The sequence below is a fragment of the Caretta caretta genome, chromosome 27, assembly GCF_965140235.1.
Source record: "Caretta caretta isolate rCarCar2 chromosome 27, rCarCar1.hap1, whole genome shotgun sequence".
Classification (NCBI taxonomy): domain Eukaryota; kingdom Metazoa; phylum Chordata; order Testudines; family Cheloniidae; genus Caretta; species Caretta caretta.
In genome coordinates, this window is record NC_134232.1 from 15122374 (window position 1) to 15141522 (window position 19149).

Genomic DNA, 19149 nt, shown 5'->3' on the forward strand with positions numbered 1-19149 from the left:
TTAATAAAAACAGCTTTTCTTTGAGCTCACCCGCTCCCTTGCAGCACATCATCTGACACAACAGCTCCCCAGAGAGCCAGAAAGTGAAACTAACTAGAAACCAAAGTGAACCGAAAACTCTGCTGTGATTGGCTAAGCTGAGCTGAGAGGCAGAGGTGAGGCAGAGCCGTGAGGCTATTTCAGGGTTAACATGGAGTCTAGTTCGTTGCGAGTGGCACTCTGCTCTGGTTGTATTTTCACATAGGTCTCTTTAAACACAGCTCTCATGACAGAACACCCTTTAGAAGATTTACCGAACTGCTCAGCATGGACCCGCCGCACAAGGGCCTGCCCTGGATTTCATAAATGGGAAGAGAATCATTGTGACAGCCTGGAGCAGCCTAGGTCACGTGTTCTGAGCTAAAAAGAGAAAACCCAAAGCTACCCTTTCCAATGGCTTTCCAGAGCTCCCAGCCAGCCAGCGGAGGCCTGCGTCCTCTAGCCAGTTGTGCTAGTATAGTAAATGGTGCAACCACCCTAGCATAGCCGAGGTTAGACAGCAGGGCAGGGCTTGCACCAGCATAGCCTGGTCCTGCATGGGAAGGGGGCTACGCTATCCTGGCCTGAGCACCTTTATCTAGTCTCCTGACATCGGTAACAAATCAGCACAGCACAACCTCTAGGACAGAGGTGGGCAAACGACAGCCCACGGGCCGTCAGGGAACAGGGGGCGAGAAGCAGGTGGGGAGGGTCGGATAGGGGGCGGGGGCCAGGCCATGCATGGCTGTTTGGGGGCGCACAGCCTCCCCTAACCAGCACTCCATACAATTTCAGAAACCCGATGCGGCCCTCAGGCCAAAAAGTTTGCCTGCCCCTGCCCTAGGAGCACAGCTGGCCTTCCAAGCAGGAGGAGCCAGAAGCAGGAACTGGCCCAGCACGACGACTGGGTTTGTTCTGCACCATGCCCAGCTCACGGGTCATGAACTGACTCACGGGCCAGGGCTGAGCTGGCCCTGTTCCAGCCCCAGGCATGGATGTGGCTCCAGACTGCCCCAGCCCACCCTGACTCACGTGAGTCAAACTTCCAGGCGATGGTGATGCCCCCGATCTCGGAGTCACTGAACCGCAGCAGGAAGGTCCCATCCGGCTTGTTGATCAGCAGGTCATGTGCTTGCTGCTTGTTGACGAAGCCCAGGATGGCCCTGGAGCACAGAAAAGGGGGGTGAGGGGCTGGCAGTCGGGGGGAAGGGGGTTGTGCCGTGTCGGCCGTTACGGGAAGGAGGCTCTCACCCGTCGTTCCAGTGAGGCTTAAGATGCTTCTTCAGCACCTCCATGACCCCATCGAACCACTGCCAGAAGGTGTAATTCCGCCCTGGCAAGTTTTCCTGGGTAAAGAAAAAAGACCGTGAGCATGTCTGAGCCCAGCATGCCCTACGACAGCCACTCCCGTCCTCCAGCCCCGCTCTGGCCACAGGGCTTGGTACCAGGGATTCATGCACACCTAACGTGCATGCAGGCATCACGATGAGCACTGGGTAAGCAGGCTCTGTTCCTGGGAGCAGCTGGGGGCACAGTCCTGCCAGCGCAGGCAAGCCTGGCATCTCTCCCGTGCTAGTCAGAGGGAGGCAGGCAGCAGAGTGGCACAGCGGAAGTGTGCCAGGCCCCTAACCCAGAGGGTGACGGATTTCCACCATCCCCGCCTGCTTCCTTGGGAGGGGAAGGCTGGTCCAGTGTCAGTGTGAGCTGGGGCCAGCGTCCCATCTCTCACAGTCTGTCAGCACCGTTTGCTTCTTGCTCCTTCCCACATGCCATGCGCTGTTCTGCAGCGAGATGCGACTGCCAGCCTGTGCCAAAGGGATTCCTGGCAGGGTGCACAGATGGGACAGCAAGTCTCCACACCTGGCCAGTAGCCCGGGGGGAGGTGCACTGCTGGGGCATCTCACCAGTACCCACAAGTGATGCCACTCGGCTACTACAGGATCCCTTCCCCCACCCCGCCCCCAGCTGGCGCCCCTGTTGCCCTCCCGGCCGGGGCCCCCCGGCAGAGGCTGGCGGTGTGGCGCGGCTCACCCTGTTGAACTGGGACCAGGAGACGGACATGGCGCTGTACTCCTCCAGCTGGCCACTGCTGCTGTTGAAGAGCTTCTGGGCCAGGAAGAGCAAGTTCTCCTTCGTCAGCCCCCGGCTGCTCTGCACCTCGGCCTTGAACTTCATGTTGAGCGCCTCGCACAGCTGGGGCCACAGCACCTTGTCGGGCACGGCGAACGGCACCCGGCCCTGCGGGAGGGGGCAGCGCGGGAGCCTGGGGTCAGGGGGGCTCCAGCCGCACCCGGGCAGGGAACCCAGCGGGGAGAGCTCCGGCCCCAGGAGCCAGCAGCATCCATGCACTATCCCAGTGCCCCCCTCCTGTGGCACTCACCCCCTGCACCCCCCTCCAGGGTCCCCCTCCGCCTGCCCCTGTGCCGCCAACTCCCGGAGCTCCCCTCCTCCTCCTCAGACCTCCTGTCCCCCTCCCCCTGACCCTCACCCCCCTGCGCCCCCGACCCCCACTCCCAGAGCTCCCCTCGCCCGCCCCGTGTGCCTCCCTCCCCCAGAACTCCTGGTGCAGAGGCCAGCTGAGGGCAGGAATGGGAGACTGCCCAGGCGAGAACAGAGAGGGCTGCAGGAGGGGCCAGGTGCGGGGGGCCCAGACCAAGGGACCTGATGATGTGGGGGGCCCAAGGGCAATGCACATCTGGGGCCCCAAGTGAAGCGGGGCAGGCCCCCCGGGTGTGGGACTCTGCCCCCCGGCGGCGCTGGCTGCTCACCGGCTCGGCGAAGGCGTTATCCCAGAGCACGGTGGCCGTGGCGTTGTTGTCCTGGCTCCCGTGCACGATCACCACCACGGGCAGGGACAGCGTCTGTGGGAACCGGCAGGGCCGGGCTGAGTGTGGGGCGGGGGTGGGGGCTGGACCCAGCTCCGGTTCCTGCCCTTCCCCCACCTGCCGCTGGGCGACTCTCAATCAGACCAAGCCCCCCCCGTGCTTCTCGCCTCCATGCCCACCCACGGACCCTGCGCCTCCCGGGGCTGCCCCGGCTCGTGACCGAGGCTCAGGAATTCCTGTGTCCCTCCCTCAACCCGGAGGGACCGTCCTGGGGACGGGCGACACGGCCAAGCCTGACACCAGCCCCAGAAGGGCTCCTGGAGCCCCCAGCGCCGGGCAGGGCCCTGGGCAGCGGTGCCGGCTTTACCTTGACCTGGAAGACCAGCTCGTTGCCGCCGACGCTGAACTGCGACTCGAAGAGGATGGTGAACTTCTCCTCGGTCACCGACTCGGCGCCGCGCCGATCCGAGCGCTTGATGCGCTTCAGGGACTGCGGGAGGCAGGGGAGAGCGTGAGAGGCGGGTGGGGGCAGGGGGCAGGGGCGGTGCCTGCGGCCCGGCTCTCACCATGTTCCTGAAGTGGGCGCTCAGGGTGCCCGTGGCTTGGTGGTACTCCATCACGCAGCAGTTGTTCAGGATCTCCCCACTGCTCTCGCTGCAACGGGAAAGGCAGGTGAGGGGGGCCAGGCACTGGGCCAGCTCCGACGGCCAGGGGGGATGGGGGGGACTGGGCGGTGCCAACAGTCACCATGGGGGGCAGCTCGGGGACTCCACTGGGGGTGCTGGGAAAGGGGCCAATCGCCAGCCCCACAGGCGTGTGGCTGACCCTCCCTCCACTCAGCGATACCCCGGGGGTCAGAGGGGGCCACACGCTGGGCTGGGCTCTCTCCGGGGGATCCAGGCTACGTGAGCAATGGGACGCAGAGACAACAAGGGACCAGCCCCACAGGGTCCTGCCAGAGCCCCCCAGTTACCCCACCCAGTTACCCCGGGACTCAACAGGAGCCGCGTGGCTCAGCAGAGCCAGCTCGGGTGTCCCCCAGGACCTGCCCCGGGCGAGTGGCGGGGGGGCATTACTTGCGGGTGCTTTCGTTCTTCAGCAGGGCCTTGGCTTGCTGCTCGCTGATGATGGTGGCCTTCACCTGGGGCGGGTTCATGTGCACGTTCAGCTTCCCCCCCACCAGCAGCCGCACCGTGGCCGCGAACTTGGTCTGCGTCTTCAGCACCTGGGGGGGCTGCTTCTCGATGATGAAGGTGCTGGGGGGAGGAGCCAGCATCATGGGGCCTGCGGCTGCGAGATGGGCCCCGGGGCCGGAGCTACAACCTCCAGGTGCGGGGAGGGGTAACGAGACCACCACATCCCCGCCCTGGCTCACAGCACCTGCGCCCAGATCCCCCTTCCAAGCCCCCGAGCCAGGTCCCCCCCCACCCAGAGCGCTTGCCCCACGAGCCCCTTTCTCTCGCCACCCGCCTGCAGTGCCAGCGGCCCCCCCGCCCCCCCGACCTAGCCGGCCCGTGGCCCCTCGCAGCCCAGGTCCTGCCTGGTCGGGTCAGAGTCTGAGCCTGTTCCCAACCGTGCCCTGAGCTCAGCCTCAGCCCCGCCAGCCCGTGTGGGGCAGATGGCCCAGCCCAGCTCTGTCCCCCAAGCCCGTGTGAGGCAGACGGGCCTGAGCCCAGCCCAGCTCTGTCCCCCGAGCCCGTGTGAGGCAGACGGGCCTGAGCCCAGCCCAGCTCTGTCCCCCGAGCCCGTGTGAGGCAGACGGGCCTGAGCCCAGCCCAGCTCTGTCCCCCGAGCCCGTGTGGGGCAGACGGGCCCAGACCCAGCCTGGCTCTGCCAGCCCGTGTGGGGCAGTCAGACACAGCCCAGCTCTGCCCCCTGCATTATTACCTGGTCACCAGGGCGGAGATGATGTCTGTGATGGTGCCATTGAGCTCAGCCAGCATCTCCTCTACGGGCCCCGGGATGGGCAGCTGCTGGCACAGGTGCTCGGCCCGACGGATCTGCTGCCGGTTCTGCCAGATGATCTCGGCCAGCTTCTCACACCTGGGGCGAGGGGCCCCCGGGCCAGGTCAGCCCTCTGGCAAGGCCCAGGGACATCACAGAGCCCCAGGCCATGGCGTCCCGTGTCTGCTGGTCATGGGGCTCCCTGTCTGTGCCTCCCCCACGGGCACCCCCCAGGCCGCGGTGTCCAGGCCGAGCCAGGCCAACACAGGCTGGAGCGGTCCGGCCTTAGCCTAGCCATGTGGGGAGCTCAGCCGCCCCAGGAATCCAGTCCCACGTCCCTCGCGATGGGGGCAGGGGACCCCTGGTGCCCTGGACTAACAACGCCAGCGAGGGCAGTGTCACCCACCAGGGTCACCCCCGGGGCTGCCTCTTGCGACCCAGGGCAGCACGGTGACTCCCCCGGATTCCCTGCTGCCGGCGGCACCGTTCGCTGGTTTCCCAGCCAGCCGCCATGGGGCCAAGCGGCAGCTCCCGGGTGCCCAGTCCCCATTTCCCATAGGGCTGCGAGCCCCGTTCCCGGCAGCGCTGGGAGGGGGGACGCACCAGGACTGCAGCACGTCCAGGGTGCCCTCGGGAGGGCCGCCGTTCCCCGCCAGCTGCTGCCGCCGCTTCCACTGAATCAGCTCGTCGTCCAGGATGGTCGTCTGTTGCTTGCGCAGCAGCTGCAGGGTTTTCTGGTGCTTCTCTGCCAGCTCCTGCGAGGGGACGGGCTGTTAGCGGGGGACGGGGGCGTCACCGCCCCCTGCTGGCACCAGGGCAGGGAGTGGGGGCCCCTGGGTCGGCACTCACCACTCGGTACTGCTGTAGTGTCTGGGCCTCCCGGTGCAGCCAGGCCTCCAGCGACGCCTTCTTCTGCTGCAGTGTCGTCTCGCGGGACATGCGCTCCTGGGGGCCCAGCTGGGAGAGCTGGGAGAACTGGGCTGGGGAGGAGGCCAAGAGCGTTAGGCCTGAGCCCCGCCTGCCCCGGGGGCTCCCCGACCCTCGGTGGCATCCCCAGAACCCCTGCGCCAGGCCTGCCCCTGGGGTGGGGGGAGACTCGCTCCCCGGGCCCCACGGAGCCGGTAGGGCGGTGCTGAGCTGGGGACTCCCATGGGACTGCGAGGGGAGGGGAACCGTCCTGGGAGTGCTCAGATACCTGCAGCCTCCTCATGGGGGTGCGGTGGGCAGGTGGGTGAGATGATGCCCCCCCAGATGCTATGGCAGAGTTTCCCCCGCGCCAGCTGCAGCCCCCGCCGGACCCAGCCGGAGCCCAGGGCCTGGCGCCCCCTCGGCAGCTGGGACGGGGCAAGTGCTTCGGCACGTTTGCTGGCACGGGCTGGTGTCTCCCCAAGGACGGGATCTCAGGGCAGGTCCCTGCCCCCAGCAGTCCAACCCCACGGCCCCTCCCTCTCCCCATGGCTCGAGCGCCCCCCATCCCCCCACCTTGGAGGCGCATGTTCTCCTGGTACTGGATGATGAAATACTCCTGCGTCTGCTGCAGCTTCTTCAGCTCGTTCTCTGTGTCCTGGGTGACGAGGCGTAGCTCCTCGAAGGTCTGGTTGATCTGCAGGTGCTTCTGGGACATGGCGTCCGCCAGGCTGCTGGCCGGGGAGGGGCTCTGCAGAGAGAGGGCACCAGGTCAGTGCTGTGCCCCCCACGCCTGGGGCAGGGAGAGGCCGGGCTGCAGGGGCTGCCATGGGGGGCAGCGATGGGCCCCACAGCACGGAGGCCGAGGCTCACGCCATGGGGCAGTGGCTGGAGCCATGTGCACAGGGTGGGGTGCGGGGCCCCAGGGTGATCCCAGCAGAGTCAGCACCGGGGCTGGGCTGGGGCAGTGTCCCTGGGGCCCCAGAAAGATGGGGAGAGAGACAAGGCCCCCCTGCCTGGCTACTCACGTTCGTGGCCTCCCGAACCAGCCGCTGCTCATGGTACAGGATGTGGCGGATGCAGCGCACCAGCTCCATGGGGCACCGGTCGTACGTGTTCTGCAGCAGGGAAAGCAAAGGCCCTGAGCCAGGGGCAGAGCGGGGCTAGTCAGGGGCTCTCACCGGCCCAGGCTGGGGGAAAAGGGGTGCCATGGGCACTGGGCGGGGGGGCTGCTCCTGCCCTAACCTACCTTGCCAGCATCCCTGCTCCCAGGCCACGTGGGGGAGGATGGGGGTCACCCCAGCCAGCCTGTGCCAGGACGGCAGCTCCCCTTGGCCAGACGAGGAGCCTGCGGGGGACGGAAGCGGCTGGGGGGGCTGCGACATGCCAGGTGACGGAGGGGCTCAGCGATGCGCTGGTCCCACGCGGTGAGGAGAGGGGAGCGACGGGCACCAGGCACCTGCCATCACACACTCTGCCGCTGTCCCAGACCCTTGCTACGCGCCAGGCTTGGCCAGCCCACGGGGGAGCGCCCAGTGGGAGTGACCGGCCGCTGGCAGGACACGAGGGGAAAGGCTGCCCCATTGCGGCTCTGGGCACTGACCTGCAGCTGAGTGGCATAGTGCCCCAGCTTGATCTTCAGCAAGAACCCGTCCTCGCCCACTTGGTGATCTGCCTTCTTCTGCAGCTCCTGGATCAGCCCCTCCAGCAGCTGGGTGGCTTTGAGGTTCTCCTGGGGGTTATCGAGGTCGATGGAGTCCCTGGCACAGAGAGAGACGGGGGATGGGTGGAGGGCCCAACTCGGCACAGGGACTGCATCTAATGCGGGAACCCAAACCCCACAACTGAGGCCCCCCTGTGTCCATCCCTCAGCCAACTGGGATGATCCGGCCAACCCACCACACAAAGCCCAGAGCGAATGGGAGTGAAGTCCTGCCCCGACTCTGCCCTCCCGACCCTGCCCCTGCCCTCCAGCACAGCGCCAGCCCCCCATTGCACAAGGACCCCAGACCAGACATGTGGGTCGCAGACAGGGAGGGCCCTACCTTTCGTTGGGGTGTCTCCAAGCACCATGGTGGGTAAGGGGAAAGTGAGGCCCGGAGTGCAGCAGCGACTGGCCAAGGCCTCAGAGAACAGGTGGCAGGACAGGGAGGAGGAGGGCCAGACCAAAGAGTTCCCAGGCTCGGCTCTAACCATTAGGCCAGGCTCCACTCACTCCAACAGCCCAGGGGACCTCGCAAAGCCTTAACCTTCCGCCTCCTCCCAGCTCTGAGTCTTCCGGCCCCACCCCCGTGCCTCGGCCCTGCCTGGGGACAGGCGAGAGGAAGCTGTGCAGCTGGTCTATGTGCCATGGCCTCTGGAGTGTAGCGCTCAGTGGGGATCCGCCACAGACACCACTGACCAGAGCCAGCGGGTTGGTAAGGCCAGGCCCACAGCCCCATTTCCAGCCCCTTAGACACGGGTTTGTCAGGGCACCTGGCAGCCAAGCCACGTCTCCTCTCGATGGCCTGAAGGACCGACTGGAGTGCGTCAGGTAGCCGTGGGGCGGGCTCACCTACCATGCTTGGCTCTCGATCCACTGCGAGAGGTAATGCCGCACCTCGATGGGAAAGTGCTGGCCGTACAGCGCCTGCATCTGGCGCAGGGCCTCGCCCTGCAGCTGCTGGGCCTGGATCCACACAGCCATTGTTCAGAACCTGGGGGGCAAGGAGACGCCATCAGGACAAGGACCCTCTGTCCACACTTAGGGGGAGAAGGGCCCTCTGTGCCATCAGCCTAGAGCAGCGTCAGACAACGGCTGCCCAGGGCAGCCTCTATTCTAATGCGGGAGGGAGACTTCCTGGCTCTGACATCACAGGGCACTGCTGGGAAAGGCTTCTGGGGACCCAGGATCGGACTCCCCCTCCGCCTCCCGGGGGGGGGGGGGGGGGGCACTGAAGAATCCAGTTATGTACAGTCCCTTGTAATCTCATGCAACACAATAACCATCTCCCTTAGCATGCACCCAGAGAGCTCAGCCTCAGTCCAGGCAAGTGAAGTCATCCATTGTGAAAAGGGGACAGGGGTAACTGACCAGTGCAGAGAGGAAATGTCCGCCCCAGCGCCCGGCCCCCTTCTCCGGCCCCTTGCCCGCCTTCCTCAGCTGCCTTCCCTGGCTTCCCAGTGCCCAGACAACTTCCCCAGCCCTTTGCCCGCCTTCCCTGGCCACCTTCCCTGAGCAGCTGATGGGAGGAGCTGGCTGAGGGTGTGACGGAACAGGCCAGCACCCACCCATTCAGGAATCACCCACGTGCACATGGCACAGGTTCTCGGGGGTTCGCCCAGTACAGCCCATGCAGTCCAGCTCCTCGGGGGCAGAGACACCCATCTCTGCTACAGAACGGTCCCTGCCCTGTTAAACTGCCATGGGAGCGTGAAACGACCAAGCGTTCAGGGCCCTTCATCCAGGACAGCACAGGGATGGGGTCTTACGTGCCTCCCGCAGGGTCCTTGCAGCACGCAGACCTGGGGGCCCGGGTTCAGGAGCACGCTCGGCACACGCCCGCTATCCGCTGTACACAAACACTCTGGAGAAAAGAAACGGGCGAGGTCGCGGTCGGTTCTGAAATCAGATTCTTGGAGCTATTTCAGGCTAGTAAGACTCTCCAAACACTAGGGGAGAGGTGCCAGCTTCTATTCTGGGCCCAGGCCACACCACGCAGCCATGCTCTTGCCTTGCACTTTATTCTGGGGGTTTAGGCATTTAAACTGGCTCGTGGAGAGAGCACACACGGCAACAAATGCAATCCCTGGAGGCAAATATAGAATGGCCGGACAGAGCCAGCGCCTATAAAAAGCAAGAGCTTCCCTCTTCAAGCTTGACAGGTCTTGGAAAAACAACTCGTCCGACAGAGAGTTTTTACAGGTGACGCAACAAAGCACACGAGAGGAGCTCATGGGCCGGGGTGAGCAGCGCCAGCCTAGCGTGCTGGTATAAATACCACAAGCACAGACAACCTTACAGAACATGACTCAGGGTTCAAATCAAGCACTGAAAAGTTAGGAAATGCCACAATTAATGCCTGGGCAACCTTCCTTTGGCACTTCCTAACTGCTGAGTGTTCAACTTCGTACCCTTAACAACATTCGTTTAAAACAGTTTTCTCTGTGCAATTTCCTAGGTTTTTAGGAAAACAAATGAACTGGGGAAGAATCTGCCAAACCCCCCAGACATGAACTCCAACACATGGCACCACGTCGACCCCCAGGTGTCATCAGCAGGGTTGGACCTTCACATCCACCACACAGACCTCTGCCACTTGAGCGAAGCATTAACCCACAGCAGTAGTAGGTTGTCATTCTGTACATGCACCAAAGCTAGAGGCGGATGAGCCCCTTAGCTGGTGGTTTCACCTCATTCCTGACAGCAGAGGAACGCTGAGCCTTAGAAGCCGTGGGTTCCAGGCTCTGGACAGGAGTGTGCTCTCGTGGTCCCAAACCCAGCTGCCCATTCCCCCCATGCTTGGCCTCTTCTGCCCTGTCCCCTCCAACCTGTCCCAGTTCTGGCTCTTCCACACCCCTGGCTCCCTGTCCCATTCTCCTCACCCAACTAGTTCCTGTCCCCCTACCCAGACTGTCCTAGTCGCCCATCTGGAGTTCCTTTCCAAGTTTCCACTCACTTCCAGTGATCTCCTCCATCAGCTCCTGTCTCCCTCCCACCCCCTGCCAGTTCCTAGTCCAGTCTGTCTCTCCTTCCCCCCAGCCTCCTCCTGCCTCGTTCCCCAAGCCCAGTGGTTCCCAGTGCCAGGCTCCCTCCCTGATCCCCTTGTCCAATCTCGGAGCCTCCCCAGCCTCTTTGCCCAGCTAAGCCCAGTTCTTCCCCCATACCCAGGTTCCCTTGCCTCCTTCCTCCTGCCCTACTGGTTCTCAGTCCAGCCCCCTTGCTGAACTAGTCACCCCACTATTTCCCTCCCTGGTTCCCAGGCCTCAACCCTCAGGCCCGGTCTCTCCTGGCCCCAGTCTCCTGCACCCCATTTACAGGTAGGCCACACTTCCGGGAGGGGAACTCTCAGGGACTCAGAAAAAAAGCGGGGGCTGTGGGGGATAATCAGCCGAACATGAGCACCCAGCGTGATGCTGTGACCAAAAGTGCTGATGTGACCCCGGGCAGCAGAAACAAGGAACCTTGAGCAGGAGCAGAGAAGGTTATTTTACCTCCGTGTTTGGGCCGGCTGGAATCCTGTGCTCAGTTCTGGCGCCAACAGTTCCAGCAGGATGTTGGTAAATTGGAGAAAGGTCAGAGAAGAGCCCCGAGAATGATGAAAGGTTCAGAAACCTGCCTTACAGTGACAGACTCAGGGAGCTCAGTCTATTTAGCTTAACACAAAGATGGTTCGGGGTGTAAGTACCTACGTGGGGAACAAATATTTAATAACGGGCCCTTCAGTCTAGCAGAGGAAGGTCTAACCCAGTCCCGTGGCTGGAAGCGGACACTAGACGAAGTCAGACTGGAAAAAAGTGAGGGCTACGAACCATTGGACCCCAGCAGCACCCTAGCTCAGCGTGAGCTGTTCTGGGGCCCCAGGGCACAGCACTCACCCCCAGCGTCAACGAGGCAGCTCTGAGCCTCACACCACATATGGCGAATCCCAAGCTCCTGCTAAGCAGTGGGGGCTGCGAGCATGCGGGGGGAGGGACGGGGAGAACAGGAAAGGTTCTGTGCAGAGCTGAGTGCCATACAGACCCCTAACCCTCCCATGCTGGCATCTCACCAATGCCCCAGGAAGCTTTTGCTGGAGATCCTGGGGGCTGGCAGCAAACTCTCTCCTTCCAGCACAGAGCGGTGGCCCTGGCGACAACTCTCTCTCTCGGCCCCGAGGCAGAAGCTGATGGTCCCTTCCCCGAGTGCCGGGGATACTCACGGCAGGAACAGGTGTTCTCCGCGCTCTGCCCTGTCCCATGCACCGCCCTGGCAGCGCCTTGCCAGCCACCTGGGCACCCTGACCCTGGGCACCGAGGGGGATCCTGCCTCTTGGCGAAGGGGTCGCGCCCGCAGGGACAGCCTAGCGTGGCAGCCCAGCGCGGCCGCTCCTCAGGCTGCCTGCTACAGGAAGGAGTAAAGAGCAACTGTTTCCTTCCAAAACGTCAGCTGCCTCTCGCAGACCAAACAGCAAGCGCTGGGCTCCTGGCAGCTTCCTCCCCGCCGCGGCTGCGAGCGCGCGGCCGTGCGCAGATCCAGCCATGCTCACTGGGAGCGCTAGTACCAGGCCGCGTGGGGCCGGCAGCGCACAAGCGTCTCACTCAGCTGAAGACAGGCCATAAAACCAGCGGGGCAGCGTCCCACTGCAGGGCCTCAGGAGGTGTTTGCACCTGGGGGTCTCCGTGCCTGGCTGCTCTTCAGCAGGGCACAGAAGAAAGGGAAGGAGGCTGACCTCAGGCCTGCAGAGACCACACGTACTCAGTGGGCCACGACATGAGCCGTGACCCTCTCGCCTCACACCAGCACTCGCTGCTGCTTTGGTATTACGGGACCCAGAAGTGCCCTGGGCACCTGGCAATGCCAGGAGAGACCAACCTGCCCAAGGAACTGAAACACCAGGGCCCCAAGCCTGCTGGGGGGGGCGGGGTAGGGAGACAGCAGGAGGCAAGGAGAGGCATTTAATGAAAGACACAGAACACACAGCACCCTTGGCTGTGCCCAGGAAGGGCTCCTAAGGGTGGCTCTGAGGAGGGGATGGGCGATGCCTACCCTGGAAGCATGTTTACTGCCATCAGGCCATGTGAAAATGTCTCTCTTCCAGCAGGGCCATGCTGTACTTCGCACTGCTTCACAGCCCACGCACAGCCCGCCTTGCCTCTCCCACTTCTCAGTGAGCATTTCACAGCCTGTGCTGGCGGCTGGGCTCCCCCACCAAGGTCACTGTTCTTACGAATACAGCACAGGGTCAGTGGTGGGGTGCAAGGAGCCAGCCACAGAGTTTACCCAGCCTCCCCAGCAGCTGGCAGGCTGAGCCCACGAGCAGGCACTGGCTGCTGCACCTTCGTCTCTATTTGAATATCATTTGTGCACTCACTGCTTGGCAGCATTCAGCCACCAGCCCAGTCCCAGCAGCCTCCGTGACGCCCAGTGCGACAGCCGGGGCCGACGGGCTAGGCATGCTTCGGAAGTAGCACCTGGAGTGAAGTTCTGGGAGGCTGCGCTCACCCCCAGTGCCTTATGGAGCTCAGCAGGGGCCCCACCAGCAATAAAGGGGCAGGGCTCATGGGAGAGGAGGGATGACAGCCCAGAGCCCACTGCCAGGGGACTACTCACTAAGCAGCCTGGGCAACCAAGCATTCAGAAATCGTGAGGCAAGCCCTACATAGATCTTGGGTTCCTTTCTTTATCTTCTGTGGATAAAGCCATCAGGTGCCATGTCGCGAGCTTTTCTCTGCAACGACGAGGCTACAAATTCCCTTCAGACAGATTCTCACAGAATCTCAGGATTCCAGAGGCTGGAATTTTAAGAGGCTCACCAGACTAGCTGGTGAACCCCGCCAGGGCCCAGGGACAGTGCAGGCAGGGGAGATGGAGATGTAAACTCCTTACCTCCCCTCCACGTCGCCTGCAAGCCCTTCGCTTTGGAACTGACTGTGTGGTTGGGTCGCTTCACGTCTGCCTGTGGTTTCCAGCACGTTTGTTTCAGGCAGAGCTGGCACCAGCTGGGCTGGAGAGACAGGCTGCTCTAAAGGTTTGGTGCATCAACAGGTTTTTGTTCTTCTCTTGCAGAAGAGCACAGTATTCGCCCTGCCAGTCTTTCACTGCAGCTGGAGACAAAGAACCAGCTTCTCCGCACAGCCCAGCCGGCGCTCCCCCAGACAGCCCACACTGGAATGATCTGTGCCAGGCGAGCGAGGGAAGGGAACGTCAAGGCCCGCTCCGCACTCACAGAAGAGAGACAGTATCAGTTGTGGAAATAAAATATTTCCTCTTGAGAACAAAGGCGAAGGGCCCAGCTACAGGCAAAGCCTTTGAAACCCAACCGTCAAGAGCCAGCAGCTCTGCGTGTGCCCCCACGGGCTCGACGCCTGGCCGGGTTCACCAGCTCAGCAGAGTGGGCTGGATAGAGCCCAAGAGAAACCTGGTGCTGCCACATGAATGCTCCAGCAGGATGCGCTCTCCTCTCAGTCACTAGCGCAGCAAACGTGGCACCTGGAGAAGCGGAGGTGGGAAAGACGCGTTCTAAGCACTCACCGTACTTTTCACAAGGTCTGGAGCGCTGTTAACTCAGGTGCCCTTCCAACTCCCATCATCAGTGCTCTGCTTTCCAGAAGTCCCCCACTACCACCGCACCCAAGCTCCTCGCTTCCCGTCTCGACACTCTTGCATTGTGCTGCTAAAATTCTGCTGCGCTCTGCCCCTGAGAGGGCTGCATTTCAGAGGAGGCCGGTCACTCTGCAATGTGCTTGGGGATCTTTCAGGATGAAAGCTGCCATGGAAACACAATAGCTCAGGCTCCAGATCTAGTCACACAGTAATCACGCTGGCGATATGTAACCCCTTGTCCTACTCTGCCACCCACCACTCAGGGACCAAGCAGTGGAATAAAGATTGGCTGGATCTCAGAGCTCACACTCGACATACACTTGTCCTCCCCGATAGCGTATCAGCCAGAAACACACAGGAGCAGAGACACGCCGGAGAGGGGACTGGCTCCCTGCCTGAAATTTCTGAAGAGCCACGTATGAATTGAAAGTTCAGAGGTGAGACCCTGAACCAACCTGGACCTTCACATTCTTTGCCGGAACGTAACGACACTGCCTGAATACCGACATCTCACTCAGGGCTGGTCTGCACAGTAAAATCCATCTGGAGTCAGGCAGGGTGTGAAATAAAAGTAGCTCAACCGTCCCTGATTAGCTCCATGTGTGGTCGCTCTTATTCCAAATTAGCTTAATCCAATAGTTTAAAGTGGAGTTAATCAGGACTGGCTCTTGCGGAATAACACCCCATGTAGACAAGCCCTTTTAGAAAAACCTGTGGAGAGAATCCAAACAGCAGGAGAAACAAGAGAATACACTGTGAATCCTCGCAAAGAGCTTCTGATGGGGCAATTCTTTATCCTCTGCAGGGCCAGCATGACTGGGGTGAAGAAAGTGAATAAGGAAGCGTTATTTACTCCTTCTCCTAACACAAGAACTGGGGGTCACCCAATGAAATTAACAGGCAGCAGGTTTAAAACAAACAAGAGGAAGTATTTCTTCACACAACGCACAGTCAGTCTCTGGAACTCCTTGCCAGATGATGTTGTGAAGTCCAAGACTATAAACAGCGTTCAAAAAGGAACTAGATAAGTTTGTGGAGGATAGGTTCATCAATGGCTATTAGACAGGATGGGCAGGGATGGTGTCCCTAGCCTGTTTGCCAGAAGCCGGGAATGGGTGACAGGGGATGAATCACTTGATGATTACCTGCTCTGTTCATTCCCCCTGGGGCACCTGGCATTGGCCACTGCCAGAAGACAGGATACTGGGCTAGATGGACCTTTGGTTTGACCCAGTCTAGCCATTCTTATGATGGCTGTGGCAGTAAAGAGACATGGGAGCAAGACCCCCCAAACATAGCCAGGAAATCCAATTGTCCAGCAATGGTCACCCCAAAGCAAGGAACTAACCCATTACCTCCCAGTGTAGCCCCCAAACAGCAGTCCACACTCCCTCTCAGATGGGAGAGGGCTAGGTATTCTTAACCCTCCCTCAGTGCGGGGGGTGAACTAGAGGACCCTTCGAGGTCTCGTCTATTCCTAGGAGGAGTGGAAACATCTCTTTCCTCCAGAGCCACTTGTGAGCACGAGGCAGCGATCAGATTCACCAGTGTCAAGTACTCGGAAAGCAGGAGTCAGACCAAAATACTGAGATTAGTTCAAAAATCCACAAATCAATGCTGGAGTCCTTTGCTTTGCCATTGGGTCCCACTTGGGGGTTTTCAAGCTTCTCTCTGCAACCAGGAGGGCTAGAAACGTACAACCACAACAAAGGACCGAAAGCGGAGATTCTTGTGGAATCACATGACTCCAAGAGCTGGGGCTTTGAGAAAAACACCAAGTACTGCAAGATATCTGATACAATCGCAGGAGTTGGCCACCCTGAGAAACCTCCTCACAAACAAAACCTGAAGTTGACTGAAAACAGCCATTCAGTGGATGAGAGATTTCCCGCAGATGAGAGATTTCCCGTGAGAGAGAGCGACCCTGCAGAGCGGCTCTCAGCCTGCTGCCTGAAGACCCTGGCTGCTTGGACTGGCTGCTGCACCGAGGGGTGGGCCCGATCCCTGCCTCTCTGGTGTACGTCTGGGCAGGGCAATTCTTGAGAGTGGCGCCAGAGTAAACTCAACAAGGGAGGGAAATTGGGCCCTGCGTGTTCAGTGCTCAGGTCCGCTCCAGCTCCAGGCTAGGCCTTCCCTTCCCATCCCATCCCATCTGCAATTCCTAAACATACCTGCTGCAGAGCGAGTAGTGGTTGTTCTTTCAGGCACATCTGGCTCCCCTTAGGACCTGGTGAGTTCAACTCCGGCTCCTGCATTTCCTGTCCCCTGGTAGCCTGGTTTCAGTGCCCCTGAGATTAGGTCTGGCTTGGGGTCTCCACTTGCTTGATGCGTTTCAGCAGGCAGTGTGCAATGCCTGGGGAGGTGAAGGGAACAGCTGCTGGCTCTGACCTGTAAAGGGGGCTCTGGGTGCAGACAGGCCTCGCCAGGTCCCTCTCTGCAGTGGAGCATCGATGGAGCCACGCACACCGCCCGACTCTGGGGGGAAGCTGGTGTGGACAGCGTGTTGAGCTGTGTGTGTTGTTCCTGTGGGGCCTCCTTCCTCGATCCAGGGTTGCCAAGAGAATTGGTAGGGAAGGCTGGGAAGAGGCTGGGAAGAGCCTCGGGCACTCCCTGGGTTGGACTCTGCAGTGTTCACTCTGAAATGTTTGCTGATCTTCTCCCTGTGAAAGCGTAACTGCCATCCACTTGGGGCAGCCTCACTGGGCTTTGCAGCGGGTTCCTTCAGCTCTGCATTCAAGATGCTCTGGGATAACTTTCAAACTCTGTGAGCCTGCCGGGGAGCGTGTTTGTACCACAGCACCTCGGCAGCCCCAGCCTCTGCTGAGCAGGGGGGGCTGCCTGCCGGGGAGCGAACGCCTGGATGGATTGGCAGAGCTTGGAGGTGTTTCTTCAGAGAGTTTAGAAAACACACACAGCTGCTGTGCTGCAGCAGCCAGAGGATGGCTGGGCCTCGGAGTCGCTCGTATGGCTCCTGCCCTGGGATGAATGCATCCTTTGTCCTTATGCCATGGAAAATCATGTGCTCTAATGGACTGAGTGCCAGGCTGGGAGACAGGACTCTGGGTTCTGTTCTCAGCTTTACTACCAAGCTCCCCGTGTGCCCTTGGGCATGTCTCCATCCCTCTCTCTTTGTTCCGCATTTTCCCACGTGGAGTTTGTAGACAGCCTGGTGGTTATGGCGTATGGGGTCTCTGTGAACTAGCCCTCCCTCGATCCTGTCACTCGTGGAGCTGCTGGGGCAGGCAGTTTGGAGGGAAATGCTGGTGCAGATGAAGCTGCAAAGACTCAGGGAGAGGGGAGTCCACAGAACAGCGGAGCCCCAGGCCACCGGCACCAGTCCGCCCTGCGCGGCCCACACCCTGCCCTTGTGCAGAGGTGCCGTGCTGGCTGCACAGCCAGGGAGCCTGTGCACCCTCACGGGTGGGCACTGGGTTCATCCCTTTGGGTGGCACTAAGCAGTGCCCTAGGGGGCTGCCCCAAACCCCTGGCACAGGGGATTCAGGGCAGCAGTTTGGGGAAGGGGGCTGTGGGGAAGGCTGGGCTGTTGGCTGGGCTCTTCACAGCCCAAAACACCTGCCCAGCAGCCGTATGCAGGAAGGCCCGGCGCAGACCACACGCAGAACTGCCACTTGGCAGCAGGAGGCGCTGCAGGATTATTCCCCTCCAACTGCCCAAGACTGGGGCTGGGACCCAGGGGCAGCTACACATGACCCATGCTCCCTCTCCCCTCCCCTGGCTGCCAAGAGCACTGCAGCGGCAGCACCCGGCTCCCTTGGGTACTGGGTGCCAGGGCCCAAGGAAGGGCCCCCCCAGAAGCAATGCTGCCCATCACCCCAGCGCCAGGCCTCTCCAGGAGAAGGAACTCAGTGCAGAATCTCATTCCTGGCTGAGGATAACGACTCTCAGCCCACCCAAGGGAGCAGAGCTGCCGGGGGCTTGGCGAGGGGGGAGGTTCTCGTGGCCGTGCCTAGAGTCCCTGTGCAGGAGCAGCTCTGCAGGCAGTAATCCGGCTGGGAGGACGCGATCGGGCAGTTTAGCAAGCCCTGGGGAAGCCTAATCTCTGCTATTAACGCCAGTGCCCCCATTGTGGCTAAACCCAGACGTGGATTAGACAGGCCTTGGTGGCGCTTTAATAACGGCCCCTGCAGCGCCTGGGGCCACGCGGCCCAATTTCCCTCACTCCGGGGGGCGACAGGGGCTTGACCAGCTGTGTACAGTGTACAGGCTCTGCCACGGCTCAGGGGCTTTCCCTGCTCAGACGGGATTCCCCAGGGCAGGAACCCAGAGCTGGGCGCCTCCGCGGCTCAGCCAGCTCCATCCCATCCAGCCACTTCCCTTCTCGTGAAGGGCCCAGCAAGCCCAGTGCCCTGATGCCTCTCCCTACAGCCAGGGAAGGGCTGAGGCCTGCATTATCTCCTGCTCTTCCCTCCACTGCAGCGGAGCAAGCTAGCGGCTAGCAAACAGGGACAATGAAGGGTTAAACCGAAGCGTCCCCCTGCAGTAAGGGGCCCAGGAACCCTGCGCTCTGCTGGCCTGAGTGCAGCCAACCCAGCCCAGCCTCCCGCAGGAGCCACTCCTTCGCACTTCGTCTGCCTGGGACACGCAGCGGAATCGCCACCCGGGTGGCCCCTGTTCTGTGCTGCAACGTTCTGGCTGGGCCACCGGTGGAACTAACCCCGAGCCCACACCTAAACCCTGCCTGCAGGAAAGGCTCCAGCTTCTATACCAAGAGGTGGCAGACCTAAGCCCACAGGCGAGTTACAAGGGGCAGCCCCTGGGGGATTTGAGCTGCTACAAACTTAGAGCATGGAGCAGACCCCACACATACAGCTCACTTCCTGATCCTGTACTGAGCCCAGCATCAGAGCAAGTTGCCAGTCAATAGGTTCCCCAGAACCCCAGGCAGGTCTGCATTCCCGGCCTGCAGATCCAGTGGGTTCCCCAGCACAGCAGGCAGGTCTGTGCTCCCGGGCTGCGGATCCAGTGGGTTTCCCAGCACAGCAGGCAGGTCTGTGCTCCCGGGCTGCGGATCCAGTGGGTGTCCCAGCACAGCAGGCAGGTCTGAGCTCATCCGGGTTTTGTCCAGGCCTGTTTAGAATGACGAGAGCAGCTGGGATAACACATCCCTGGCTTGGTGGAGGATTCAGCTGTGCAGGCAGCATGGAAAGCTCC

At 61.4% G+C, this 19149-nt stretch overlaps 1 protein-coding gene across 8 annotated transcripts in view; it reads right to left on the reverse strand.

Annotated features, from left to right (window-relative positions):
* The window catches only part of STAT5B (signal transducer and activator of transcription 5B), a 45228-nt gene that overhangs the window by 4505 nt on the left and 21574 nt on the right, over positions 1-19149 (reverse strand). For 3 of the 8 annotated variants that reach the window (XM_048829971.2, XM_075123729.1, XM_048829968.2), the window contains exons 2-16: positions 9169-9259; positions 8252-8389; positions 7297-7453; positions 6722-6811; positions 6270-6444; positions 5637-5767; positions 5391-5542; positions 4731-4886; positions 3920-4099; positions 3410-3497; positions 3211-3333; positions 2787-2879; positions 2050-2256; positions 1270-1364; positions 1051-1181 (exon numbers count right to left, since the gene is read on the reverse strand). In XM_048829971.2, coding sequence (XP_048685928.1) covers positions 1051-1181; positions 1270-1364; positions 2050-2256; positions 2787-2879; positions 3211-3333; positions 3410-3497; positions 3920-4099; positions 4731-4886; positions 5391-5542; positions 5637-5767; positions 6270-6444; positions 6722-6811; positions 7297-7453; positions 8252-8379 — 1906 coding nt within the window. In that variant the 5' untranslated portion in view covers positions 8380-8389; positions 9169-9259. Of the gene's footprint in view, positions 1-1050; positions 1182-1269; positions 1365-2049; positions 2257-2786; positions 2880-3210; positions 3334-3409; positions 3498-3919; positions 4100-4730; positions 4887-5390; positions 5543-5636; positions 5768-6269; positions 6445-6721; positions 6812-7296; positions 7454-8251; positions 8390-9164; positions 9260-10886; positions 11394-19149 lie in introns of those variants that run through there. The other 5 variants (XM_048829974.2, XM_048829969.2, XM_075123728.1 and 2 more) reach the window with 4 other exon arrangements.